Source organism: Jaculus jaculus, chromosome 1 (genome assembly GCF_020740685.1).
Source record: "Jaculus jaculus isolate mJacJac1 chromosome 1, mJacJac1.mat.Y.cur, whole genome shotgun sequence".
Classification (NCBI taxonomy): Eukaryota; Metazoa; Chordata; class Mammalia; order Rodentia; family Dipodidae; genus Jaculus; species Jaculus jaculus.
The window spans coordinates 171,824,991-171,852,777 of record NC_059102.1 but is presented as its reverse complement, the minus strand read 5'-3'; the positions used below and the strand labels follow the sequence as shown (position 1 = coordinate 171,852,777).

At 47.3% G+C, this 27,787-nt stretch overlaps 2 protein-coding genes and 1 non-coding gene across 3 annotated transcripts; all 3 read right to left on the bottom strand.

Annotated features, from left to right (window-relative positions):
• Positions 1–1,452: 1,452 nt before the first annotated feature.
• On the bottom strand, positions 1,453–7,458 carry Prg3 (proteoglycan 3, pro eosinophil major basic protein 2). Its single transcript, XM_004667732.2, has 6 exons — positions 7,442–7,458; positions 6,964–7,095; positions 6,205–6,503; positions 4,065–4,196; positions 2,359–2,470; positions 1,453–1,638 (listed from the first exon to the last, which is right to left on the bottom strand). The coding sequence occupies exons 2-6, from the start codon at positions 7,019–7,021 to the stop codon at positions 1,580–1,582; spliced, it is 660 nt and encodes a 219-aa protein (XP_004667789.2). The 5' UTR covers positions 7,022–7,095; positions 7,442–7,458; the 3' UTR covers positions 1,453–1,579.
• A 5,965-nt stretch (positions 7,459–13,423) lies between these two features.
• On the bottom strand, positions 13,424–16,911 carry Prg2 (proteoglycan 2, pro eosinophil major basic protein). Its single transcript, XM_004667730.2, has 6 exons — positions 16,882–16,911; positions 16,214–16,284; positions 14,967–15,280; positions 14,504–14,635; positions 13,768–13,879; positions 13,424–13,578 (listed from the first exon to the last, which is right to left on the bottom strand). Exons 2-6 carry the CDS (start codon positions 16,272–16,274, stop codon positions 13,520–13,522), a joined length of 678 nt encoding a protein of 225 aa, XP_004667787.2. The 5' UTR covers positions 16,275–16,284; positions 16,882–16,911; the 3' UTR covers positions 13,424–13,519.
• A 2,833-nt stretch (positions 16,912–19,744) lies between these two features.
• Trnat-agu lies at positions 19,745–19,818 on the bottom strand. The gene has a single exon. It is a non-coding gene; the product is annotated as a tRNA-Thr (tRNA).
• Between the last annotated feature and the right edge of the window lie 7,969 nt (positions 19,819–27,787).

The following is a 27,787-nucleotide window of genomic DNA, read 5'->3' as shown; positions in this document are numbered from 1 at the left end:
ATTACTGCTCTCCCTCCCCACCCCCCAGCCCCAGAGGATTGCACTGTCCATCTAGAAGCATAGAGGCGACTTCCTGTGGCATTCAATGCAGGGATCTGTAGAGGTGCTCTACTCCCAATCAGCTCCCCTTCCTTCCCTTGTGGAGAACAATCACCTGACCTGTGTGATTAGGAACTGTGGCCCAGTCTTCCTCCATGATGGAGAGACAGACAGGCCTTTTTATCTAGAGACAGTCACTGAAGCCAGCATCACCAAGGTGTATGGCCATGCCAGAGCCTGTTCCCCTGTGGCCAGGCACCTGCTGTGTTCAAAATACTGATGCCTGACATTTTTAATCACCCATTTTAGAGGGCTGTGCCCCATCCCTGTCCTGTTCCTTCAAACTTAGTAGTCTTGGAAACAGAACATTCGGGAATACTGGATTTTTGCTCCTGGAACTGTATTGCATCAGATGCATCTACAGTACACACACACACACACACACACACACACATATCTCCACATGCATGGGTCAGGACACACAGGTACACATATATGCCCAGGCATAGATTCATAAATGCAAGAATGCAAAGCTACACGGACACACATGTCATAGGCAGGTTCCTTTTCTCTTTGCTATGAAAAATAGCCTGAGAACAGCAGTGTAAGGGAAGGCATGGTAATTTGGCTTGCAGTTGCAGGGAAACAGCCTCTCCTGCTGGAGCAGGCATGGCAGGAGGGGTAGAAGGCAGCTGCTGACACTGTGTCCACAGTCAGGAAGTGGAGACAGGAGTGCTGCAGCTCACTTGGGGTCCCTAACCCATGGGTCTGAGAAAGTGAAGTAAAGGAGAGTGCCTGAGTCTCACAATAGTACACTAGGAATGGGATCTAGGGTACTGTTAGAACCCTTGTCTTAGGCTCCAAAACAATACTGGTGGGAGGCACATTCCCCCCAAAACTGTGGCCCTTCTGCAGAGAGAGGAAGGGGAGGATAACTTCTCTTCTGGGATGTGTACTCTCGAGACGTGACTGGGAGAAGGAAAATGGAAGTCATTGTTGGGGGCCAAAAGATACAGGGAGAGGAACAGGGGCCCCAGAAGACTTTCACTCACACTTTCATGTCGTTCTTCAAGTGTATTCTTAGTGTTCAACAGCAGCTTTTGAATAAGCCCCTTCACACCCACTTCAGAAAGCTACCCAACCCCACGCCTTGTCCTGGGTCCAAGCAAAGAAGGGGCAACTTCCCACCACATGGAATATTCCCATTCCTTCATCAGACACAAAGGTAGAACCTAGCCCTGAGAGACAGGAATTGGAGGGTATGCCACGTAGCCCATGCTCCGCCTCCAGATCACTTCGTACCATTCCCATCCCAACCTGACCACCCCCATCTGCATCAGCACCACCACCTCTCACTTCCATAATTTTCCCAGGAGTTTTCCAAAGGGAGAAATGAAGAAACAAGACTTGGGGGATGCTAGGGAAAGTCTATATTTATGACCAGAAGAGGCTGGGGTACAGATCCCAGATCCCAGAATGGGATCCAGGCATCCAGGTATATGAAAGCAGGAGGCCCAAGCCACAGTCTCTGTGTCCCGGGTTAATAGGAGCAGACGAAGGGCAGATGACTTTGGCATGAAGCTCGTCGCCAGTGGCCCCCTGCAAGAGAAAGCACAGTAAAGCACTGCCCTGTGTCTAGCCTATTGTCCATTCCTTTCCTCCTCAAGTACCTTCATATCCCCATCCACAGCCATAATCAGTACCCATCAACTCTACGGTCACAAAACTCTTAGTGACTTAGTGCTGTATCTGGATTACCATTCAGAACCTCCATTGACTCCATCATCGTCGACGTCCATTCTCCACAGCAGAGGAAATGAGGGCTTTGTGGAGATCAATCACTTCCCCTTTTCTCAGCTGGCAAGTGGCAGGGCTGGCATGTGAATCACAGCCCTCTTGCTCCAGCAATGCAGTTTCAGCCACTGCACTAAACTGCCTCCCATCTGCTGCCCCAGCTGTTCCGTTCATGTGCAGTTTGAAGCTGGCATCTTCTCTCAGCCATCTCCAGTTCCCTCACCCTTACTTTTCCCTCACTCATACCTGCCATCCACATGTGCTGTCCTCAGAGATCACATCAGTTCACCTCACATCAGAGGAGGCAAAGGACTCCAAACCAGCTAGCTCCCTACAAGGTACCCCACAACTTCTTTTTGCTCTAAGGAGTCCTCACACCTCAACTGTCTCCACAAAGAAGGATTAGAGTCTCCATTTGGGGGTAGGGAGCTATGAGTTTGGGAGGTGCGTCCAGGCAGCTCACAGGAACAGCCAAGAGTCTATTTCATCGGTGATTCTCTTTCCCTGGAGCCCCATACCCCTCACCTTTGGTACATAGTGCCACACAGTGGCCTTTCCCATTTCCAGGCTGCCCTGGGGCCCAGTATCCAAAGTCCCAGCAGCTGCCATCAGTCCAGCGAAACTTCTTGCACAGGAACTAGAGAAGAGAAGGTAGATCAGAGGGCAGAGGAAGGCAGAGTGATCCAGGCCAATGCTGACTTCTCTGGCTACCTGCCTGACCAGGAACCAGAGGCCCTCACCACTAAGGGTTTGCAGGACATGCAGTGGGAAAATGACCTTTTCTCCAAGATGCCTCCCGGAACAGGTTTGAACTTTACTTGTGGGGACCCTGTTAAAATGCAGATTCTGAGACTAGGGAGACGACTCAGTGGTTAAAGTCATTTGCTTGCGAGCCTGTTGGTCCAAGTTCTTTAACCCATCGCTCATGTAAAGCTAGGTGCAAAGTGGTGCATGCATCCACGATCCCAGCATACCTGTGACAATGGGAGGCAAAGCCAAGCAAATCCAGAGACTCACAAACCAGTTAGTCTGGCACAGGCAGTGACACAAACAGCAACAAAGTCTTTGTCTCAAAAAAGAAGGTGGAGCAGGGCATGGTGGCACATGCCTGCCTTTAATCCCAGCACTCAGGAGGCAGAGATAGGAGGATCGCCATGAATTCGAGGTCACCCTGAGACTACATAGGTAATTCCAGGTCACCCTGGGCAAGAATGAAACCTTACCTCAAAAAAAAAAAAAAAACCGGAGGTGTAAGGAAGATCGTCTATGGCATGTGTATGCACACACACACACACACACACACACACACACACACACACACACTGTTTTTTAAAAATGCAGATTCTAACTCCAATCCTGCATCTCTGTCAAGCCACAAGGCAAAGTTGAAGCTGCTGGGTCATGGACCACACCTCAAGTATTAAGGGAAATCCGTATATTCACCCATGATGTCAGAGCCACACCAAGAGGAGGTCCCATTTTACAGATGTGAAAACCGAGTATCAGAGGTAGCTAGTAAGCAACAGAGCTGAGCCCAGAATGAAGTCATCTAGAATCAGCCTTCTGCCTCCTGTGTTTCCAAAACCAGCTCTGGGGAGGAATGAGAGTGTGGGAGGTAGGAACCCTCATTTGTAATGTGCTATAATGTGGATCTGAAGTGTCTCCCAAAGACCCATGCATTTAATGCTTGACCCCCCCCCAACCTGTGATGCAACTAGAAGGTAGGAGAATCTTTATAGGTGGGATCTACTTAAAGTTAAGTCACCCAGGCCTTGCCCCTGACGAAGATACCAGCACCCTGGGGCCCTTCCCTTCTTTGCTTCTCTGTCATCAGAGATGAACAGACCTCTTCTGCCACACAAACTGTCAAGGTCCAGCAACTTTGAACTGAAGCCTCTGAAACAGTGATCCAAAATAAGGCTTTGTTCCCCTCACATTGAGTCTCTTGAATATTTTGTCACAGTTACAGAAGCTATGTGATAACAATTCCCAATTTCCCTGGTGGAAATACTCATGCCATAACTACTGTTGAGCCACAAGCCTGTATTTCTCTGAACATAGAATTAGCAAGAAATGTGAACAGTCAGTTCTTCCAAGACAGTCCAGCCTAGCTCTAGCATGGCATAGCCTGACACTTACTAACATCTTAACTGCTGGGCTGAGATTGGATGCCAGTAGGTGGTCCCTTAGAACAACCAGAACTTCCTGTACTTGGTCACACCCTGACTTACCCAGCCCTTGAGGATGCCTCCAATCCAGACTTGGGCCTGGTTGATCTGACTGGCCCCGCACTGAACCTGGTAGTTGAAACTGTAGCTGTGAATGGAGACGAGGTTGCCTCGGTAGCATCTCCTGCAGACACTCTGCAGAGGGAAGAGGTGAGATAGAGAAGTCAGTCTCCTTTGCCTCAACTTTCTTAGTCTCCCAGAAAAATCCCTGATACTCTTCACAAATTAAAAAAAAAGGGATCTACTCACTTCCTCCAGTCCTACCCTTTTGCTCCTTAACTACCTGTTACAACATTCTTGAAAAAAACAGTAATCCTCATAATAGTTATAGCCACTAATTACTATTCACCCTGGCTACTCCAAGTACATTATCTCACCTAACTCTCACCACAAATCTAAAAAGTTGTACTATCCGTCAGCCCTCGTATCTGTGGGTTCTTCAGTCGTGGATTCAACCAACACAGATTGAAGATATCTGTTTAAGACTTTCCCCCTCTGTACCAGTCCCTGGATTATAAAGTTAACAACTATTTGTCAAACATTTATAATACATTAGGTGTTACAAGTGACCAGGAGGTGGTTTAAAGAATATAGGAGCCTATACAAAGGTTATACACAAATACTATGCCATTTATGTAAGCAACTTGAACATCTTCAGATTTTGATGTGGAGGGGGCAATTTCCCATGGATACTGAGGGACAACTATATGTCTTAATATGAAAGACACCAAAGCTCCCAAAGGCGAAGTCACTTTTCCAGGAAGCACAGTCAATGAAAAGTAGAGGTGGTATACATCATGAGCGGTTTGGGGCATGTGCATTGGTATGCATGTGTGTATGGATGTTTGTATGTATGGGGGCACACGTGTTTATATGATGCATGTGGGTGGATGTCAGAGGTTGATTTCAGGTATCATCTTCAATCACTGTCCACATTATTTTGAGACAGAGTCCCTTATTGAACCCAGAGATCACCACTCAGCTAGACTAGCTCTAGCCAGCAAACCCTAGGGATCCACCTAGCTCTGCATCCCCACTGCTGGGATTACAGGAGCATATCGCCATGCACTGCTTTAAAAATTATTTTGGGCACTGGAGATATGGCTTAATGGTGAAGGCCTGTGAAGCCTAAGGAGTTGAGTTCAATTCCCCAGTACCCATGTAAGCCATCTGTGCAAGGTGGCACATGCTTCTGGAGTTCAATTGCAGTGGCTAGAGGACCTGGAATGCCCATTTTCTCTCTCCCGGCCTCCATCTTTCTCTGTCTCTCTCTCAAATAGATAAATAAAATATTTTTAAAATTATTTTTTAAATTTGCATGTGTACACGTGTGTGTGTGTGTGTATGTGTGTGTTTATGGGCGCACCAGGGTCTCTTGCCACTGCAAATGGACACCAGGTGCTTGTACCACTTTTTGCATTTGGCTTTATGTGGGTGCTGGGAATTGAACCCAGGTCAGTGGGCTTTTCAAGCAAGAGCTTTTAACCAGTGAGTCATCTCCCCAGGTACTTAAAAAAAAATTAATTTACGTGCTGCACTCTCAGGTGTGTATACATCTTCATACGTGTGTGGTCCAAAAGTGTGCATGAGTGTGAAAGCCAGAGAAAAATATCAGATTTTATTCTTAAGAATGCCATATGCCTACTTTGAGACAGGGCCTCTCACTAGTCTGGAGCTCACCAACTAGGCTAGAACATTTGCCCGTGAACCGCAGGACCCTTCTGCCTCTGCTTTCCCATCTCTGAGGTAATAGGCACATGCCACTATCACTGGCATTTTATGTGGGCACTGGGGATAGAACTCAGGTCCCCGTTTTTCAAGGTAAGCATTTTACCAACTGAGCCATCTCCCCAGCCACACAAGTATTTATAATACCTAAGTTTTGTCCATATTAATAGCTCTCAAGCTATAGTCCTCCCACAGGAGTATAATCTGGACCTTTGTTATAAATACAAATCCTCAGACCCTTTCCCAGACTAAGTCGGAGACTGGGAATGGAGCCCCAAATTCTATATCTTAATAACACCTCCTAGTGATTCTGAAATTTTGAGAACCACTAATCTAAATGAATAGAGGTTTGAATCCAGTCCTCCCCCTCCACACACATGCACACACACACACCCACAGTACCCCCGCTGCTTACCTGAGCATTATCAAACGTCTTGGGGGTCCTCACCAGCAGGTAGCGACAGGTCTTGCACCCAGGATCTCCCTTCATGTGGACTGTGTCCTCTTCCCTGGGACATTCCAAGTCCTTGTCTACAGCAGCTGGGTCCGACTCCACGACCTCATTCTCAAAGGCATCCCAACAGCCAGAAGACTCGGGTTCCTCTCCCTCTGTGCGCATCACTTGGGTCAACTGTCCCTGTTCTCCTGCACCGTCTACAACCTGCCCCAGGTCTGGCTGTCTTTTTGGACTGTCCAGATGGGGGTCGTTGCTCTCTAGGAAGGAGAGATAACCTGCCATCACATTAGGTGCTCCCTTCTTTCAAAACCATGGACAGCTCCGACCTTACCCACTCAAGCCTTCCTGGGGATGCCATCTGGAGCCAGACACGACAGCGTTAGGCAAAAAAAAAAAATGTCTTGTGCCAGGCTCCCACACGGATGAGAACCTGACCTCAGGCAGACACCACCAGAGTGTATGGGGGAAGGGAGGTAGCACATGTGGCAAGCCCGGAACAGGCCTTCCATCTTAATGTGCAGTGTTTTTTTGTTTGTTTGTTTTGTTTTTCCTTTTGAAGGAGCTCTGACTGAAAATTCAGAACACAACTCAGAGTTCCAGGAGAAATCTAACTGGAAATGGGGTAGGTCACATGGAAAGGACACATTGTGGCCCTGGCCCAGAGAGCAGGAGAAAGGTGAATAAGAAGGGAAGGTGAAGAGAGGGTGGGGAACTTACCCAGATGAAAAGCAGAAACTGTCCCCAACAGAAGAGACAGGAGCAGGAGACGTTTCATAGCTATTCAGTTCTACCGTAGGAGACAACTCCACCTTCCTCCGTGGGTCTGCCCTTGTGTATCTAGCACAGCTCCTGGAATGCAATGACATATTTAACTACTTGAGTAAAGGGCAGGCAGGAGAGCTTCCTGCCTCTCCAATGGTCAGACCTTGAGCTGGAAAGCCTGACACAGGTGTGGGGGAAGGACAACTCTGCTACTAAAGACCTCCTCATCTGAGATCTTGCCCTCAGGACATACTCTACACACAGTGAAGACCCGCAGGCACAGGTCAGCCTCGGGTCAGAGCTCTTTTCACTCATGCTGGGGTAGGAGAAGATGGAGGGAAATGACCATCATGCTCCAAAGGACAGGCCTCCCAAGTGTCTGTCTCCTAGAGTGCCGCTTCCTCCCAAGCCCAGAAGCCAGGGCAGCACTTACCTCTTGCAAGACGGAAGCTCCCACTGTAGTGGCTGCTGCCTCTGAGAGCGGCCCTTATACTGGATTTTTGGGGAAGTGGGGAGAAGCCAGAGTGATTTCCCCAGGATACAGTTGGGGTAGTGGAACTGATAAAAATTATGCTCAGTTGTCTCACTCCAGACCCTGCTCTCTGCTGGGGACACAGGGCCCTGCCCCCTCCATCCTGCTGTCTTAAATGAAGCTTGTGCATGCTGGCTTGAGAGGCTTATGCAACATCATGGCTGAAGTCCAGGAGTAATTGTTGTTGGTGATGCTCAGCCTGAATGGAACTCCTAACCCAGAGGCAGCCTCCAGTGCCCATTATTCCAGGGTGACGTGAAGATCCCAGGGATCTGGGAGACCATGAAGGGAAGCAGAGGGAGAGAAGGGGAGCCTCAGCACCCCTAAACATTTATCTTTATTACATGCTTCATACAAAATTCACCTCTGATCCCCACTAGGACTGTGTGAACATCCTAATTCACACATGGGAACAATGAGATTTCCACAAGGAAAATGACTTCCCAAGTTCATGAGGGTAGGCAGGGAGCCCAAGTCTTTAGAGCTCCAAAGCTGACTCCCCCCCCCCTCCCTTCTCCCCTCCCATCTCCTCTGTCTTCCTCGTCTTTCATATGTGTGTTATTTCTTCTGTGCTGTGGCTCAATACAAAGTTTTATCAACCATTGCACTATTAATATTTAAGACAAAATACTAGTTGTGATGGCTGTCCTACGTATTATGGAAAGTTTAGTGGCACCACAAATCTCTACTCTCTTGATGTCAGTTGAGCCCCCAGCATGTTAGGACCATCACAAACATCTCCACACATGTCCTCTGGAGCATTTGGTGATCACTAATCCAGAATACAACATCTTACCCAACCTCAAGACACATCTGCAGGGCTGGCAAAGAAGCAGCAACTGGAGTGAAAAGGCTTGAACAGAATCTACTAGTAAGTTTATCTGCCTACCCCACCCTTGCCTCCTGCCTCCCATCAGCCCTCTGCCACCACCAGGGCTGGGACTAAGATCAAGTAATGAGGTCCTCGCCTCAGAGGCTATATTTAAAGTGACACTAAAAGCAATTAAATTTTCAACATAAATATGTAATGCAATCTTTTAAAAATCAAAATGAATGCCAACTGTCCATGATGAACAAAACGTCAAAGGTTTGAACAGCCAGGATGCAGCTCAATTCACTGCTGCTGTCCAAAGAGAAGCCAGCAAGTGCAGAGCCTTGACTGTGCCAGACCACTCTCCTAAGAGCTCACGGGCTTTGGGGAGTGAGAGGGACACACATAAGTACACACATAAGTAAACTTTCCCCAAATTTTAGCCCAACCATCCAAGGCAGCAAAGACTGGTAGCATGGTAAGCAAGCTAGTATGGATCCCTTCCCCTCGTCTGCTCAACTAAGGGAACTACAAATGGAGAAATAACTGAGAAGCCACATCTGGGCCTAACTGCAGAGCAATGGCCTTGGTTGTTATCTCCCTTAACCACCCAGCTGCTTATCTGCCCAATTGTGGGAGGGTTGGTCAACTGTAAGACACAAAAACTTGACCGTTGGGTTTTAAGATCGAGATCTCTCCAGTGAAGAAGTGGAGAATAGACATCCTTCCTTATTATTTTCCTCATCCTGGGACCCAGGCCAGGGTGGACATTTTACCAGAGAGTTGGGATGCACACCAAGGTTGGTGACTCACACGAGCCAGCACCACCACAATCACCACATGTCTGGTTTCGTTTTACAGATAAGGAAATTGATCTCCAGGTGGCTTTTTGGTTAGTTTCTGCACATGTATTTATGTGTCTGTGGTGTGTGTATGTGCATGTTTGTATTCAATTTGGTGCAAGTGTGTGCACAGATACACATAAACATGTATACACATGCACCTAGAGGCCAGAAGTCAACATTGGGAGTCTTCATCTACTGCTGTCCACCTTATTTTGAGACAGGGTCTCTCACTGACCCCGAAGCTCACCAGTTCAGCTAGGCTCATCCTGGGGATGCATCATCTCCACTTTCATACTGCTGGGGCTCCAGGCATACATCACCATGCCCTGCATTTTTGCATGGTTGCTGGGGATCCTAACTCAGGTCCTCATGCTTTTGTGACAAACACTTTACCCTTTGAGCTATTTCCCCAGCAACATCTCCCACTATTTAAGCTAGTTTTCCAAATCATTCAGCAAGTCAAAGACAAACCTAAACCCAGGTGTTCTGGCTCTTTTTCTACCCTGTAGCTGACTTCTTCTCTTGGACAACGCTCCTCTCACAGTCCATTTCCTCACATTGATCTTATTTCCTCACACACAAACCCTGATAAAAGGCATTCTGATAACTTCTATGACATTATCAATGATCACAATGATGTCTGCCTGATTTAAAGCCAGAAATAATTTCTTTATTTATATTTGCAAGCAGACAGAGATAGAATGGGTGTGATAGGGCCTCTAGCCACTGCAAAGGAACTTCAGATGCGCACATCACTCTGTGCATCTACCTTTACATGTGAACTGGGGAATCAAATTCAGGTCATTAGGCTTTGCAAGAAAGCACCTCAACCACTGAGACATTTCTCCAGCCCAGAAGTCATGTTTTGAAGGGTCACCCCAGACCAGATGCTAGGCTTCATTAAGGCCTTTATAACCATGACTTCCATATATAATCCTTACAAAGCATCCTACACATTGGATTTTGCCACCTCTACTCCACATATTTGTGACCAAAGCACAGAAAGGCTAAGTGACTTACTCAAGTTCTCACAGCTAGTAAGAAGTAGTACACAGGGCTCTAGCCTGTCTGGCGCCTGATACATTCAAATGTGTCACCCTCAGTTAAATGAGCCAGTGGTGTTGTTTCTAAGTCTCTGGCTCCCTGTTGGCTTTTATGCTCATATGGGTTTTAAACTCTGCCTGTCATCTCAGTCCATCCCAAAAGATGGGTCTCACCGCAATGAGGAGGCAAGTGTATGTGTATAATGAAATCACAAGGTGCAGAGTCAGCACTCTGTGTCTTATAAACCAAGGACAATGTCAGGACCTTCCTCTAAAGAGAGCAGGTGGAGTAAAGTTCCAGTGCAGTACCTGGCCTGTGGCACTGGGGTGGTCCTCTGAGTCATCTTGTGAGGCGAGGCTCTCCAGCAGTGGCCCCTGCCACTGAATAAGCACTGAGTGTGACGGGTTGGACTCCTACTCTGCCTTTGCACAGGATTGCAACTCCAGGTATTCCAGGTGTGGCCATACTTTCATGGAGCTCACTTAGTACCTTGCCAGACAGGAGGAATGCACACACAAACCCACCTCTTGGGATGTCAGACCAGTCTCCTTATTTTGTAAAATTTACTTTTAAAAACCTTTGTATGGGGGCTGGAGAAATGGCTTAGCAGTTAAGGTATCTACCTGCAAAGCCTAAGGACTTTGGCTCAATTCCCCATGACCCATATAAGCCAGATGCACAAGGGGACACATGAGTCTGGAGTTCATTTGCAGTGGCTAGAGGACCTGGTGTGCCCATTCTCTTGTTCTATCTGCCTCTTTCTCTCTCTCTCTCTCTCTCTGTCTAATAAATAAATAAAAATATTTTAAAAAACCTTTATATGGACAATAACATCCATTCTTTCAAATGTACTTGAAAGTGAACCGTGTGGGCAAACTACAATGGCTACACCTGTGCACCCACACCCAGAGCGATATACAGAACACAGCCAGCCATGCTGGAGCCTCCTCCTTGACATTATCCCCCAAAGAGGCCTCCATAGACTGAGCATCTCCACCCCACCCTACTGAGGAATTTCTAAGGAACAAGATGAAATCCACTTAATAATACAGAACCTAGAATGAGATGTTTGTTTCACTCATTTATTTATGGAGTTTCTTATTCATTTATTTATTGCATTCTGGGATTGAACCCTGATAACCATCTACTCTACCACTGAATTATATCCTCATTCTCTACTGGTCTTTATTATTAATATTTGAATAAGGAAATGTGATGCTGTCCCATATCAGAAAAGAAAGCCCATGAGAGACAGGGGCAGCAATTGTGTCTGAGCTACATCCTTATAGTACACACCTCAGAGCTGAGCCCATAGTGTTTCAGAAGGGCGTCATCTATAAAATCAACAAACTGACATAGAGCAAAGGTTCTGTCTCTGCCACTACTGAGTAACCTTGAACAAATAGCTTCCCCTCTCTGAGCCACTCAAAAGTTTTTACAGATCTTGTTTTGTCTCTCTAGGAACCTGGCCCCCATAGGAAGTTCCCTACATGTGAGGAGTCCTAGAGGAAAAGGGCTCAGAGCATGGACCCCTTGCCTCCTGTTTTACTCCCTGCTGGAGAAAGTGCATGTGGTCTCTTTCTACCTCACCCCTGCTGGGGCTTCCTCACCCATATCTGGGTTGAGTCTTAAGGCCCAAGATGAGCCCAGAAGAGAGGGAGAGAGCCATGGAAGTACAATGAGTAAAGGGAGAATCCTAGTGTCAGAGACATCCAGAAGCTCAGCCTTGGGCAAGTCTTTTATCAGGAGATGACCTTTCTGAGCATCATTCTAAAAGGTAGGAATGATAATAATTGTTCACAATAGGGCAGCCTACACAAGGTGCTAACACAACAAGACTACTTTGTGGGTACTTAATGAGAGATAACAACTAGTGCATGTCACTGTGCTTATATGCAAATATGTTCTTGACTGACAAAAAAAAAATTGTATTCTGGAGCCCAGGCCTTATTTAGAGTGTGACATAGCAAATGGTCTTATATTGGGTTTTTATAAAGGCAAAGCCTGTCTGAGACAGGATGTGAGTGCAGATTCTTTTTTTAAAAAATGTGTTTTTATTTATTTGAAAGAGCAAGAGAGGTAGAGAGAGACTTAATGGGTGCACCAGGGCCTCTAGCCACTGCTGATGAACTCTAGATGTATGTGCCACCTTGTGTATCCAGCTTTATATGGGTACTGGGGAATCAAACCTGGGTCCTTTGGCTCTGCCAGCAAGTGCATTAACTATTAAGCTATCTCTCCAGTCCAGTGAGCACAAATTCCATAGTTAATTGAGGAAGTGCAGAGACACTAATAAGGGAGCAGAAAATTCATTTGGGGAGCAACAAGCAGTCCATATAGTAGACCAGCCACCTAAATGTACCTCTGAGAAGCAGTGCCTGGCACATGCTAAGGGCTGTTCCACTTGATTAACAAAAGATAGGTCCTTACACACCTACTCTTGAAAGTTTGGGGTTGCTTACAGGGCATGTTAATTTCCTCATACTTCAAGTACAGTTCTGGGGGAGTGAATGGCATGAAGATGTCAGTATAGGTCACTGAGGGTCTGCTCAAAATCTTAAAAGGTCTGGCAGCTGTGGGTAGGGGCTGGCATCACCTGTTACAGAGGTGCCCAGCAATTGGATCTTTTATGGGTGTTTTGGAGCCACTTGAGACCATTTCTTTGTCACCAAAAGACTCTACAAAACTTTTTGCACCCTCCACCCTTTTTTTTTTCAAGGTAGGGTCTCACTCTAACCCAGGCTGACCTGGAATTTACTATGTAGTCTCAGGCTGGCTTCAAACTCATGGTGATCCTCTTACTTCTGCCTCCCAAGTGCTGAGACTAAAAGTGTGCATCATCATGCCTGGTGTTTTTTGTTTGGTTTGGTTTGGTTGGGAGAAAGTCCAAAGTTACTTTTTTTTTTTTCAAGGTAGGATCTTGCTGTAGTCCAGGCTGACCTGGAATTCACTATGTAGTCTCAGGCTGACCTCGAACTCATGGAGGTCCTCCTACCTCTGCCTCCCAAGTGCTGGGATTAAAGGCGTGTGCCACCACACCTGATGCACCCTTTATTCTTGAAGAATGGTAGCTTGTGACTCCGTGTATGAAAGGTATGGAATGGGGAAAGATGATAAAGTAGAAAGGTCAACGTGAGAATAAGCATATGGGTCAACAATCACAGCAGAAATCTGTCTCAGTAAAGCAAATTTTATTTCAAGGAGGCGGATGAGGCTGTTGGCAGGAAAGAAGAGGCAGCTGCCCAAGAGAGGGAATTTGAACTCTTGGCTGGGACCAGCTCAGTAGGAACAGATGAAAGGGAGTCTCCGGGTACATTTAGATTTTCTCCACTGGGCTCCTGTGGAGGCAGAATAAGAAGAATCATCAGCCCGTTGCCCACTCTCACAAAGCCTGCAGGCAGGTTTCTGTACCTCTAATAGCTCCACACCTCACCAAGGAGACCTCTCCCTGGGTAACCAGGCTCTGTGCCTATCCCTCCTCCTTGGACCTCCCAGGCCTTCCTTTCATTCAACCCAGCCCACCTCACCTCGGGTACACATGGACACACATCGGCCACCACAGGCCTGGGGCTGGCCAGCAGCCCAGTATGCAAAATTCCAAGAGCTTCCATCAACCCAGTGAAAGCGTGCACAGTGACCCTAGGAAAGGTAGGAAGGAAAAAAAGCACTGGTATAGGTAGGAGGAGGGCACTGTGGAAGGTAGGAGGAGGAGGAGGGCACTGGGGAAGGTAGGAGGAGGAGGAGGGCACTGTGGAAGGTAGGGGGAGGAGGAGGGCACTGGGGAAGGTAGGGGGAGGAGGGCACAGGGGAATGTAGGAGAAGGAGGAAGGCACTGGGAGAGGTAGGAGGAGTAGAAGGGGACAGAGGAAGTTAGGAGGACACTGAGGTGGCAAAAGATGCAGAGGTGGCACTGTCTGTGCCAGCTCCTCCTGCTGTCCACCATTAGTCCTCGGCCACAGGACCATGAGAGGCACTGTCCTGACCACCACTACCACATTCTGTGCATCCCGGTAACACAATCATCCTTATGCCACTAGAGGTGAGAAAACAGGCCACCCAACTTGCCCAGGTCATGGGGATAGACAGGCTATGAAGAATTTGGATCCAGGCCTGATTATAAATTCTTAGCAGTACCTCAGTGCCTTGCCTGGCTGGATTTCTACTCCCAACTCTTTAGGCGCTGGTAGAGGAAAAGCACGGCAACAAGGTGGGCATGGGCTGGGATCTGGAGGAGCTTCCCATCTACAGCTGGCGCCCACTTACCACGCCCACGATCTTGCCTCCAATCCAGACTTGACCCTGGTTAAGTGCCCTGATGGAACACTGGATTTGGAAGTTAAATTTGAAGCTGTGGATGGAAACCAGATTGCCCCGGTAGCATCGCTGGCAAACAGACTGTAAGACAGGACAAGAGAGGAAGGAGGGGTCACTGCCTCCCTTCTGCAGGGAATCACATGGCCATAGTCTTGGACCTCTGTGTCCCCAAAACTCATGCTCCCCCTTCCTTCCTCCATTCTTCCCTATCTCCCTCCATTCCTCACTAGCCGAACCATTCTAAGACTAGGGATCAGAGCGCAATATATTCCAATGTCCCTCCCCCTCACCCAGCACCTCTAGAACCTTCCCTCTGTGATACCTTCCAGAGCCCACAAAAGGGCAAAGCATCAAGAGACACAACACCTGCCTGACCACCCTGGCGCCGCAGTCCCAGTCATAGGCCACTCACCTGAGCTTGGTTAAAATTCCGGGCCTTCCTCACCACGAGGTAGCGGCAGGTCTTGCAGCCAGGGCTGCCCTCCAGCTTCACTGTGTCCTCTTCCTTGGGACACTGAAGGTCTCTGTCCAGCACATCCAGGGCTGAGTCTGATTCAACAGCCTCTTTGTCCTCAGGAGTACCCTCACCTCCAGAGCCCCCCTCTTCCTCTTCCTCTGGCAGCGTCAGCTCCACGGGAGACTCTTTGACTTCCTGTCTGAATATCTCCCCTTCCTGAGGCAAGGTCTCATCACACTTGAAGCTCTCAAAGTTGGAGGTTTCAGATCCTTTCAGAGAGAAAGACCAAGTGTCTTTTCTGCATATAGTTCCCTGTTCTCCCAGAACCATGGACAGCTCCTGCCTCATCCTGGGCCTCACTGTTCTACCATTCCTAGGCAGAGAGGAACTTGCAACTAAGTCTCCATGAAGAGACACCCCTCCATCCCACTTCCTGCCAACTTCTTCCATGAGGTCTGTGAGGTTAAGATAAAGGGCTTAAAGTCAAGTTTTTGTGGGTTTGGGTCTTGGCTCTAACAGCTACCAGCTTTAACTCCTGGGAAGCTCTGGAAATTGAAAAGGATCAGATATATAAAAAGCTCAGAAGGGCTGGGGAGGTAGCTCAGTTTGTACAGTGTTTGCCTAGTGTGTACAATTCAAGCCCAGCACCTCACAAACTGGACATAGTGGCACATGCCAATAATCTATGCACTCAATAGGTAGAGGCAAGAGTATCAGTTACCCTCACAGCTAAATATTGAGTTCAAGGCCAACATGGGCTACATGAGAACTTGTCTCAAAAACAAGGTAGGCAAAGCTGGGCATAATTCCAGCACTTGGAGGCTAAGGCAGGAGGATTGCCAGGAGTTTGAGGCCAGCCTGGGCTACAGAGTGAGTTCCAGGTTAGCCAGGGCTAGAGTGAGACTCTGCCTCAAAAAAAAAAAAATAAAGAAGGAAGAAAAATAGAAAGAGCTCATAGTCAAAGGAAGCTACTATTATTGTGAATATCATTAGCACTATGTACACAGGACAGAACTGGGAATGTCACAGTAAATCCAATGTCATAACTATAACAGATGTTCTCAGGAGTCATTTCAACCCCTGGCTATGAAGTATCTGCTCCCCTAGGGAGTGAGCAGAGAAGGGAAGGGGAAAGGGGCAGGTGATCCAGGACCCATCTACTGCAGGCAGGACCAGACTGAAGGGAGGCCTAGAAGACTTACTCAGATGATGAGCAGAAACTCCCCCAATGAGAAGAGCCAGAATAGCCAGAGGAAATTTCATCGCAGCTGCCCTGCAATGGAGAACAGACTTTGTCTCTCACACACTGACACACAGACACTACTCTGGAACCTTGGAAGGGAGAAGGAAAAGAAGGCAAGAAGTCAGGATGGTCCAGAAGAGCTAGTGATGAGCCCATCGCCTGCTGCTGCATGGACTGTTTTGTGACTAGAATGAAACAGACCACAAACAGCAGTTCAGGAAGGCTTTCCTACAGGCCCAGAAGGAAAAAGAATATGACATTTATTTACTTGTTTTGAATAAAAGAGGATGAAGAACCAATGATTATTTCCCTTCCCCAGGAACATACAGCACTAAGAAAGTGTGTTCCCTCTTCAAGGCTCAAAAGCCACATATGCCTCTCCTTTCCTTGGCCTCTGCTCCTCCCTCCCCCACACCCCCTACACACACACAGCCGAGGAAAACTTGTAGCTCAGATGCAATATTTAGGGCAGAGGGAAAGTAGTCCTCCTGTCTTACTAGCACCCATGGAATTTGAGAGCCACACACAGCTCTGCCAGGCACCTTCAGAGCCTTCAGCCAAGGCCAGGTGCACCCCAGGAGGCTGGACATGCCCAAGCCAGCTTCACTCAGCAGAGAAAACACTTACCCTTCCAGAAGGTTTCCTGGGTCTTCACAGACTTCCAAAGCTGGCTTCTATGCTTTATCTCTCAAGGCCATTTTATACAGACAATTTGGAGGAAGTCCCTCTGGGGAAAGAGGGCTTGCCTCAACCAGAGGGAAAGGAAGGGCTGATAAGAACCATTTCTTCACTTCACTGAAGAGCCCACTCCATGTCCATGGGCATCGCAGGTACCTGGAGGCCTTTGTGCTTCTGCCCTGAGCTCATAGTTTTTACCCTGTGCCACTCTTATGAATCTCCTTCGGAGAGTCCCTAAAGTTCATGGCTTTCCTACTTTACAGTGGGGGCTATGGATCGCCAAGGACAATTGGGGAACAGATATCTTTATATCTATTAAAGTTAAAAATGCACATTTGATTAGCTTCATCCTCTGTATGCTACCCGCCAATAGGACAGTGACTGAGTCTCATCTGTTCTAGAGAATGTTGTATCGATGTTAAGTGAAGAGCAAGACATAGACGAAAACATTTAGGGGTCTTGTTGCTTTGTTTGTTGTTGGTTGGTTGGTTGGTTGGTTGGTTGGTTGGAGATAAGCTCTTGCCACACAGCCCTAGCTAGCCTGGTACTTACTTTACAGCTCAGGCTAGCCCCAAATGTGTGGCAATCTGTCTCAGCCTCTCAAATACTGGCATTATAGCTACACACTACCACCATACCCAGCAAAAGAGAAACATTAACTATGAGAACAGTTCACCACACCAAAGCTTGCACAGGTCCTTCCTATAAGCCTCCTGGATGGAGCCACGGTTAGAAGGTATGAAGGCACGCACCTGCCGCAGACCTTGGGGGCTTCCAGCGGAGAAGGGAAGGGAGGATGGAGGTGGTTCTTTGCTCCCTTTTTCATTCATTTACATATGTATTTGCATTTGTGTGTGTGTGCACACACGTGCGCACGTGCATGCACACACACACATGCATGCACATGAGCACCATGATCTTTTGTCTCTGTAAAGGAATGTCCATATGGCTTTATGTGGGTGGCTGGGGAATTTTTTTATTTTCATTTTTAAGGTTGCTCAACTTTTATTACCACAATGCAGGGTCTAAATTTCATATTGTTTATTTGAGCGCGCGCGCGTGTGTGTGTGTGTGTGTGTGTGTGTGTGTGTGTGTGTACGCACGCACTCATGCACACACAACAGGACTTCTTGCCACTGCAAACCAATTCCAGATGCAGTCAATGGCTAGGGAATTTCACACCAGCCAGCAGACTTTGTAAGTGAGCACCTTTAACACTAAAGCCATCTCCTCATCTCCTTCCTCCTTTTCATAACTCTGCATTTCTCCAATCATTACGATTAATGTGTGCAAAATCTCTAATTTTGGGAGAGGCTTGTAAGCCTATACAAACTATATGCACCATTGTGGTGAAATTCAATTGGCTGGTAAGTAGGAGTCAGACATCTGCTTGTAAAGTCTTCAGGTGAACGGGGTAGAAAGATGAGTCTAAGAATCACTGTGGTTGGGGTCTCATGTACTGGAAGTATTCATGTACACCTAAACTACTCACCCTCAAAATTAGACCACTTGGCTGGCCAACTTTCATAATAATATTTACTATACGCATTTTAATACTGTTCATCATAAGTATTATCTCATTTGTCCTTTAGTCAAACAATATGTGCTGGGAGATGTCTCAGTGGATTAAGCTGCTTAAGCATGGGGTTGTGATCTCATATCCATAAAGCCTGTGTAAGAATACCAGGGAGGATGGCATGTGTCTGTAATCCCAGTGATGAGAAGGGAGGTGGAGAAGGGGAATCTCTGGGGCTCAGTGTCCAGCCAGCCTAGCAGAAACAGTGACCTTTGGGTTCAGCAAGAGAATCTGTGTCAAAGAGCAAGACAGAAGACAACTGAGGGAGACACCTGATGCCAGCTGCTGCCCTCCACATTCATGAACAAGAGTTCCCATCCACATGCAGACATGCATAGACACATGCACACAACACACGTATACACACATGCATATAGATATGTACACTGAGCTAGCTGCTGCTATCTCCACTTTTCAGATGAGGAAAAAGGGAGGCTCAGTGTGGCTCCTGAGTCAAATCCAGCCCACTGCCCATATGGGATGTGTCCTCTTGGAGCTCCATGGGCTTGTCCCTAGTACAGTTAGTCATTTTTCCCTTTCTTGTGAGATTACCTCTCTCTCCCTCATGATGACAGAGGCTATATCTTTTACTCATCATTATATCTTAGGTACAGTGCCCAGGAGACATGGGAGATTCTCAATAAATAGCTGCTGGATGAGCAGGTGTTTAAGTAGGGTTGGGACTCAAACCCAGTTCTTTTTTTACCTTACCATATGTTATTGTGTGTATTACTTCCCTATTGCTATAATAAAACAAATTTACTCGGTGGATAGAGGCACTTGCTTGCAAAGTCTGCCAGTCCAGGTTCAAGTCCTCAGTACACAAGTTTGTTTGCAATGGCAAAAGGTCCTGGTTTTCTCTCTCCATCTCTATTTCTCTCTCCTCTCTTTCTCTAAAATAAACAATGTCTTTAAAGTATAATGTATTAATTTGAGAAAGACATGGAGAGAGAGAGGGAGAGAATGGGTATGCCAGGGCCTCTTGCCACTGCAAACTCCAGTCGCATGTGACACCTTGTGCAAGTCTGGCAGCCCACCTGCCACTTCATAGCTGTGTGACCCTGTAGCAAGTTCCCCTTTTTATTTTATTTATTTAGGCATGGTTGCACTTTAGCCCAGGCTGACCTGGATCTCACTCTCGCCAGACTGGCCTCAAACTTATGGTGCTCCTCCTACCCAAGTGCTGGGACTAAAGATATGAGCTACCACAGCCCACTAAAGCTGGAGAGAGCAAAGAGGCACCACTGGGGCTCGAACGCAGGATCTCCTGTTTACTACACAGGCACTTTAACCAACTAAGCCATGGTGCCCACTTTGTGCAAAGTTCCTAGTGTCTCTATTCCATCACCATTGCTCAGAATGTGAGGGTGACTGTGGTGGTTCGAATGTATGTCCCCCACCCCACAGACTACTCAGATGCTTTATTAAAGCTTACAGCTTGGACTTCCAGCAGTATCACTGGGGGCGGATCCTGGGGTTCAAAGGTGTGTTTGTAGTCAAATCTTATTTCTAGCCTGAGGGTAGGCAGAGCAGTCTGAGTTCTGCCGAAGTCCCTGCTATTTGCTTCTGGCTGGTACTTACTTGTGGTGCTGGCTGGTGGTGGTTTCTCTCTACGTGGATCTGTGAAACCAAGAAAAGTTCCACCATTATGGAACTTCCATCCTGGATCTGTGAGCTTTGAAATAACTCCCTTCCTCCCCTAAACTGTGCCTGGTTTAAATGTTCATCCCAGCAATGTGGAGCGGACTACAGCAGTGACAACCCCTAACCTCCTGGGCTGTAAGAAGAAACACCTGTTATCATTGCATGTGTGGCAGGCATGCTGGGAGCCTCCCAGCCACCTCCCCCTTCCTGTGTCTCCTGAGCTGTTTCTTCCTGTGCATAACGGTGGGGAGCAGGCATGTCGTTACTGAACACGACAGTGCCAGATTTTTATCCTCCTCTGCAGTGAAGGCACATGACTAACCTCTACCAGAAAGAAGCACATATGCAAGACTGAATATACCAGAACTCAGTGGGGGTCAAGAAGACATCTGTTGGGCTGGAAAGATGGCTTAGCAGTTAAGCGCTTGCCTGTGAAGCCTAAGGCTCAATTCACCAGGACCCACTTTAGCCAGATGCACAAGGGGGTGCACATATCTGGAGTTTGTTTGCAGTGGCTAAAGACCCTGGCACTCCCATTCTCTCTCCTTCTCTCTCTCTCCCCCGCCTTTCTCTCTGTCACTCTCAAATAAATAAATAAAAATAAATAAATACATGTACAGTTGTTCCTTTAAAAGAAAAAAAGAAGGCATCTGTTTAGCAATGTTGATGGTAAGATCAGCATTTTGCGATTCCATGCTCGCCGTGCTAGATATTGGATCCAGGGTCCAAGTCTTGTGGCATTGTAGGTACCAGCCGCAGCGTCTGGATTTCAACAACAGCAGAGGGTGTCCTTAGACCTGTTCTACAGCCTGATTCTTCATGAACTACCCATATCCTTTCACTGAATTTGCTGTTGTGGGGCAGGGAAGTGGCTCAGTGGAAAAGCACTTGCTGCCCAAGCTGGAGTACCTGAGCTCAGGTCCCCAGAACCCACATTTAAAAAGCCAGAAGCTGCAGCAGGCTTCAGGAGTCCCAGCATACCTACCCCAAGACAGAAGCAGAGACAAGAGAATGTCCCAGAACCTTGGGGATCAGAAAGCTTGATTAAGGGGGAAGTGAACAATGAGAATCCCTGCCTCAAATGAGGTAGAAGGGGAGGACCAACACCCAAAAATTGTCTTCTGACCTTCATGTATGTGCCAGGATATGCATGCACACACATGCGTGCATACACACACACACACACACACACACACAGAGCTTTTCTACTCAGATCAGTCTAGGGCAGCTTCTATTACCTGCTGCCTTGAGCCCTGACTGGAACATGGCTGGGATGCAAAACTAACATTCAGTTGTTGCTCAATAAATGAAATCTTTTTGTTGTTGTTGTTCCTGGGGGAGGGTCTCACTCTATCCCAGACTGATCTGGAACTAGTTCTGTAGTCTCAGGCTAGCCTCAAAGTCACAATGATTCTCCTACCTCTGCCTCCAAGTGCTGGGACCAAAGGCACACTGCCACCTCTCGCGAAAGCTTCTCATATTATTCAGCCCTGAAGTGATTGGGGTCTTTAAGGCTGACTCATTTGGTCAAGCACTGGTCATGAGACCAGTGTCTACATCCGGTGTCAGTGGGATAACCTAGACTGACCTGTTTGTACACGGGCCTTACTTGTGCAGGACTTTTAACTGACACATTCTCATCTTACACCACAAGCTACAGGGGCTCAACAGACGGGGATTTTTCAAAAAGGCAAAGAGCTGGAGGGTTTGGGGTCCGGTGTCTTTGAGCAAGGGTGCCTGATGCTCACCATCTCAACTCCAATCTCAGACATACCTCCTTCCCCAACAAGTGGTAGATCAACTGTGCAGAACCCTGAGACTCAGTAGTTCCCGTTTCAGGCCTCAGAGTTACGAGAGAGCCTTGATGTTCCTAATCAGACTCAGTTCCCATCTGGATATCACCACTCCCAGGCCAGACCTGTACACATCACCTTTACATTTAATCTCCTAGGGCTGGAGAGATGGCTTAGCGGTTAAGCGCTTGCCTGTGAAGCCTAAGGACCCCGGTTCGAGGCTCGGTTCCCCAGGTCCCACGTTAGCCAGATGCACAAGGGGGCGCACGCGTCTGGAGTTCGTTTGCAGTGGCTGGAAGCCCTGGCCCGCCCATTCTCTCTCTCTCCCTCTATCTGTCTTTCTCCCTGTGTCTGTCGCTCTCAAATAAGTAAATAAAAAATGAACAAAAAATATTAACAAAACATTTAATCTCCTAACGGCCTTGGAAGCTCATTCCAGCTTCTGGGCTACAGGGAAGTGTGCTGCTGTTTTTGGCACCACCTGTCCAGGAGCAGACCTGGTACTAAGGGTTCTCCCTGCTACAACTCGGGCTGCTACCCAAAGTGTACCACATGCTTGGACCAGGCAGTAAGCAGAGGTCACCTCGGAAACAGCAGTCAACACTAAGTAACTGTGGTCTACATTGATCCTAAGTCTACATCTCAACACATAGTATCTTAAAAGTAGAAAGCTGCAGCTCAGGATAGACTTGCACTGTCCAGCCCTCAGCCCCACCAGCGTGCCTCCCTGTCTCTATAGCACCGTGGATTTGTTACTTGGAAGCTATGACCGATATCACAGGCAGTATATGGTATGATGTTCCTAAGGTGAGGGTCCAAACCACCCAATGAGATTCTTTTATTACTTCTCAATAGTATAAACAATAGCTAACTTTCTTGGGTGATTCCCCTCACCCCCAAGTACCAGGAGTGACCTCACATGATCTTGTGATAGAAGAATCCTAAAATCCTAAAATATTCTTTAAAATTCCCACCATCTCCAATTCCTAGTGTACACACAACTCACATTCTGGGTGATTATTGTAGAGTACTCAAGGGTTCTCCCTTGCCAGATGGGGAACTGAGTCCAATTAAGGACATCTAGGCTCTAAGTTTGAAGCCTGACATGGGACTACCGAAGACCCAGGATTCTGAATGGCTTATCCACCAATTAAGGGGAAAGGAGATAAGTCTGGGGTTAGAGGTGTAGTTCAGTGTAGAACACTGAAGTAGCATGCACAAGGTCCTGGGCTCCATTTCCAGAATGGAGGAAAGAGAAAGGAGGGCTGGAGAGGTGGCTCAGCATTTTAGCTATTTGCCTGCAAAGCCTAATAATCCAGGTTTGATTCCCCAATACCTATGTAAAGCCAGATGAAATTTGTGCTACGTTAAAGTGGTGCATCCATCTGGAGTTCATTTGCAGTAGCTAGAGACCTTGGTGTGTACATTCTCTCTCTCTCTTTCTCTCTGTCTGTCTCTCTTTCTGTATCTCTTTGCTTGCAAATAAATAAATAAATATTTGTTTAAAAAGAAAAGAAAGGAGAAGAGAGGAAGGAGGGAGGAAAGGAAGGAAAGAAAGAAAGAAGTGAGAGTGAGAGCAAGAGTGGGAGGAGAGAAAGAAAGAAAAAGAGGAGAGAGAGGAAAAGAAAAAAAGGACAGGACAAAAGGAGAGAAGAGAATGCAGATATCAGGGTGAGCCTGACCCAACCAAGTAAACCTTTAAAACAGACTGAGCTCTTCCTGAAGTCAAAAACCCCAAGTATGAGGGTTCAATCCAAGACAGTCTCCATCTCTAGCTTTGAGAATGAAGGAGACAGCATGGCAAGGGACCGGGGCAGCCTTGAGGGCCTATGAGAGCCTCCCGCTCCTTCTTGCAGACAGCAGGGGAACAGAGTTCAGACTCCTACAGCCCTAAGAAACAGAACTCTGCCATATGTGCTCAGAGAAGGATTCTGGGGCCTGGATGAGAACACAGTCCAGCAGTGTCTGATTTCAGCACATGAGACCCTGAACAGAAACCCAGCCCTGCCCTGCCCTGCCCTATGAACTAATCAATGAGTGTGGCTCGACACTGCTACTGTGTAGCAATATGGCTTACAGCCTAGATGACACAGCTTCAAGGCCCATCTTCTTGCCAGAAGAGGAAATTTGAAGTTGGTGCAGATGGTGGTGGGAGTGGACCAGAGACATGTCTCAAAATGGACCTGATGATATGTTAACAGAGAACTCAAGCACAGCGTGGAGGGAAAGAGAGCTTCAGTGCAGACCAGAAGTCTGCTCAGTTAAATGCCCCTGCCTCAGAGAACTGATGGACCCCAAGGCTGTTCAACCGCCTGCTGACTGGGCTTGGCCAACATCCCCATGGGGTAGATAAGACATGGTGAAAGGGCCAACATCATCATTGGGTGAGTGGCCCAGGAGATAGGGACCTGGCCGTTGCTCTGAGAAATCAGCCTTGACAACAGCTCCCCTGGCACTTCCTATTTTGGATGCAGCAGCAGGTGAGCCACAAGCTGAGGCTGGAAGGGACCTTAGCAATGATGCAGTCCAGCCTCCAAATCTCCAAAATGGAAGAGTACCCTGGTCTGGACTAAATAATCTGAGTCCCAGTTCAACATCCTTTCTATGTCCTCTCCTTCTCAGCTGCCAAATAACCCAAGCCACCATGCTAAACAACATACAAAGCCCAATGTCCCCATATTTCCCAATCAAGGTCTTGCTGCTCACTAGCAACTAACCCTAGGTCATTGTTGCAGCCTGCAAAGTTGTCCATTAACAAGATGCTGTCTAATTGCCTAGTGAGTGACGGACTCTCCTACTGTCCCAGCTCCATTGTCCAACCTCAAACCTTGGCACCAGCTCCATCTCATCTGCCAGGTCTCAGCCAAGCGCCACCTGCTCAGAGAAACCTTCTCAAAGAACTCTATCTAGAGAGTCCACCCCACCCCCATATCCAGTCATTTCATTCCATGTAATCTTGTCTATTTCTATCAGAACATTGACTAAAATTATGGCCACCTTGCTTACTTATTGGTCACTTAATTGAACTCCCAGCAGAAGATAAATTTCATGACAACAGAGACTTTGTCTGTCATATTCATTACCTACAACTCTGCCCAGATCCTAGAAGTTTTTCAATTATACATTGTACTAATCAATAAATTGATTAGTTGACCTGAACTTAACACTGTGGAGAAAATTCAGCCAAGTTAGATCAAGGTATAAAGCCTAAGTATTTTCTTTATTCTTATTTTTTTGTGCCACGTGTAAGTTTGTGTGCACGTATGCACACACACACACACACGCACTCTTGTGCACACACACCAGGGTCTCTTACCACTGTAAATCATCATCTATCTAGCTTGACATGGGTGACTAGGGAATTGAAGCCAGACTGGCAAGTTTTACAAGCAAGCAGGTGTGTCTTTCACTGCCATCTCCCTGGCTCCCTACAAGCATTTTTAAATGTGTGTGTGCATATGTGTGGGGGGACGGCAGTGAGTGCAGGGAGGCATTTTACTTGTTATAGTTGTGTTACAGCTGATGGGAGGAAAAGGTTCACTTTGGTCTGTAGTCTAGAGGGGGAGCTTCGTGACGGCAGGGAAAGATGGTAGAACAGAGACTGAATGTCACTCCTTACACAGAAGGTGGAGGAAAGCTGCAAGAGAGTGAGCAGAGCTTTGGTAAGGAGGAGCTGGTTATAACATCCTTAAGCTCATCTCCAGAAGCCTCCACCTCCTGACTTGCCACCTGCTGGGAACCAAGCATTGACAGCATGTGAGTTTATGGGGCATATGTGATTCAAACTCCCAGAGAGCCCAAAGGACAACCTTAGCTGCCATCCTCGGGGACATCACCAACACGTTTTGAGACAGAGCCTAGAGCTCACCAGTTGGGCTAAGGCTTACTAGCCTAGGGATACACCTACCTCTGCTTCCCTGGCACTGGGATTGCAAGTATGTATCGTCACACCCAGCACTTAAAAAAATATTTTAAGTTTTCATTTGCAAGGAGAGAGAGACTGGGTACACCAGGGCCTCTGGGCACTGCAAATGGACTCCAGACGCATGTGCTACTTTGTGCATCTGGCTTTATGTGGGTACTGGGGAATCAAACCAGGGTCATTAGGCAAGCAGGCAAGGGTCTTAACCACTGAACCATCTCTCCAGCCCAAGCCCAGCATTTTTACAAGGGTTCTTCAATTGAACTCAGGTCCTGTTGCAAGGCAAATGCTTTACCAGCTGGGCTATCTCTTTAGCCCTTTGAGTCTACAAGTATTTGCTGAGCCTAACCAACCATGGACACAATCCTAGGCCAGACTCCTCACTCTAGGTCATTCATTCATTCATTTATCAACTATCCAGAGGTGATCTCTGCTGTCAGAGAAGTTGGGTGTGGTAAATAAAGTAAGCAGGGCGAACCTATTAGTGAGTAAGGCATTTCAGTGACAGGCACTTAGAAGTATAGAACATACATGTGCTGATGACGCAAATTTCCAGTGCTATCAAAGCCACATAGAAGGCAAGGGTGGCAGAAAGAGCTTACTTGAGGAACTGGTAATTAGCCTGGCCTCAGAAGGACTGACAGAAGTGTAAGACAGGCACAGAAGTGAGAAACCCTTCTAGAGGCCTAATACTACCAGAATTAGAGCCAGGGTGTAGATGGTGTGACATTTTCTGGAAGTTAAAAGAGGTGGTTTCTCTGCTTTGCACCCAAGCTTGGTACCTGAAGCAAGTGGTGCAGGCCTGCCCCTCGTGCCCCTGACTCTCTACATGATAAGGTTTCTGTCTCCTCAATTGCTCCACCCAAGCTCCCCTCCTCCTGTCATGGCCCTGCTGACCACCAGTTGCCAAACCCACTTGACCATCTTCAGTTCCCATCCTATTTGATCTCTGCAGTGTATATCCCAACTGCCTCTTCCTTTTCTTTTTAAAAATATTATTGCTGGGCATGGAGGCACATGCCTTTAATCCCAGCATTCAGGAGGCAGAGGTAGGAGGATCGCTGTGAGTTCGAGGCCACCCTAAGACTACATAGTGAATTCCAGGTCAGCCTGGGCCACAGTGAGACCCTACCTCTAAAAAACAAAACAAAATTATTTATTTATTTATGTGCAAGCAGAGTTAGATGGAGAGGAGACAGAGAGAGAATTGATGGCCTCCAGTCCCTGTAAAAGCACTCCAGATGCATGTGCCACTGTGCATCTGGCTTTACGTGAGTACTGGAGAATCAAATCCGGGTCGTTAGGTTTTGCAAGCAAGTGCCTTAATTGCTGAGCCATCTTGCCAGCCCCTCACTTCCTCTTCCTCAAAAACTGTCATCTGTCATAATCTTTGTAGTCATTTCCTTCCAGTTTCCACTGTAAGCTTCCCTTCTTCTGAGAGGACTCGGTAAGTAGCTCCTGGGTGTCCTCCTTTCCTAATGCCATGCCGTCTATGGGCTATCTCATCTACTGCCATGGCACAGGCTGCCAAATATACAGTGACCCTTCCACATGTTCATCTCCAGGCCCACACCTGCTCCTGAGTTCCCCTCATATAGAGGACCACCCACTGAGCTCTTCCCCCTGGGTTTTAATTGTAGTTCAACACATCTCAGAGTGAAGTACACACACACCACTCACATGCACACCAACATGTCCCTCTTCTATGAAAGTTCTAAAACCCAGAGGTAATCACAATGCTTTTTGATTGCTCATCTTTGCTCTTAAACAGTCTCTTTACATTCTGGCCCTTACTTATGCCAGCCTTCATACATTTTTGATTAGGTATTTCTTTTATTTCCTTTTCTTCTTTTCCTTCTTTCTTTTTTGTTGTGATTTTCAAGGTAGGGTTTCATTCTAGTCCAGGAATTCACTATGTAG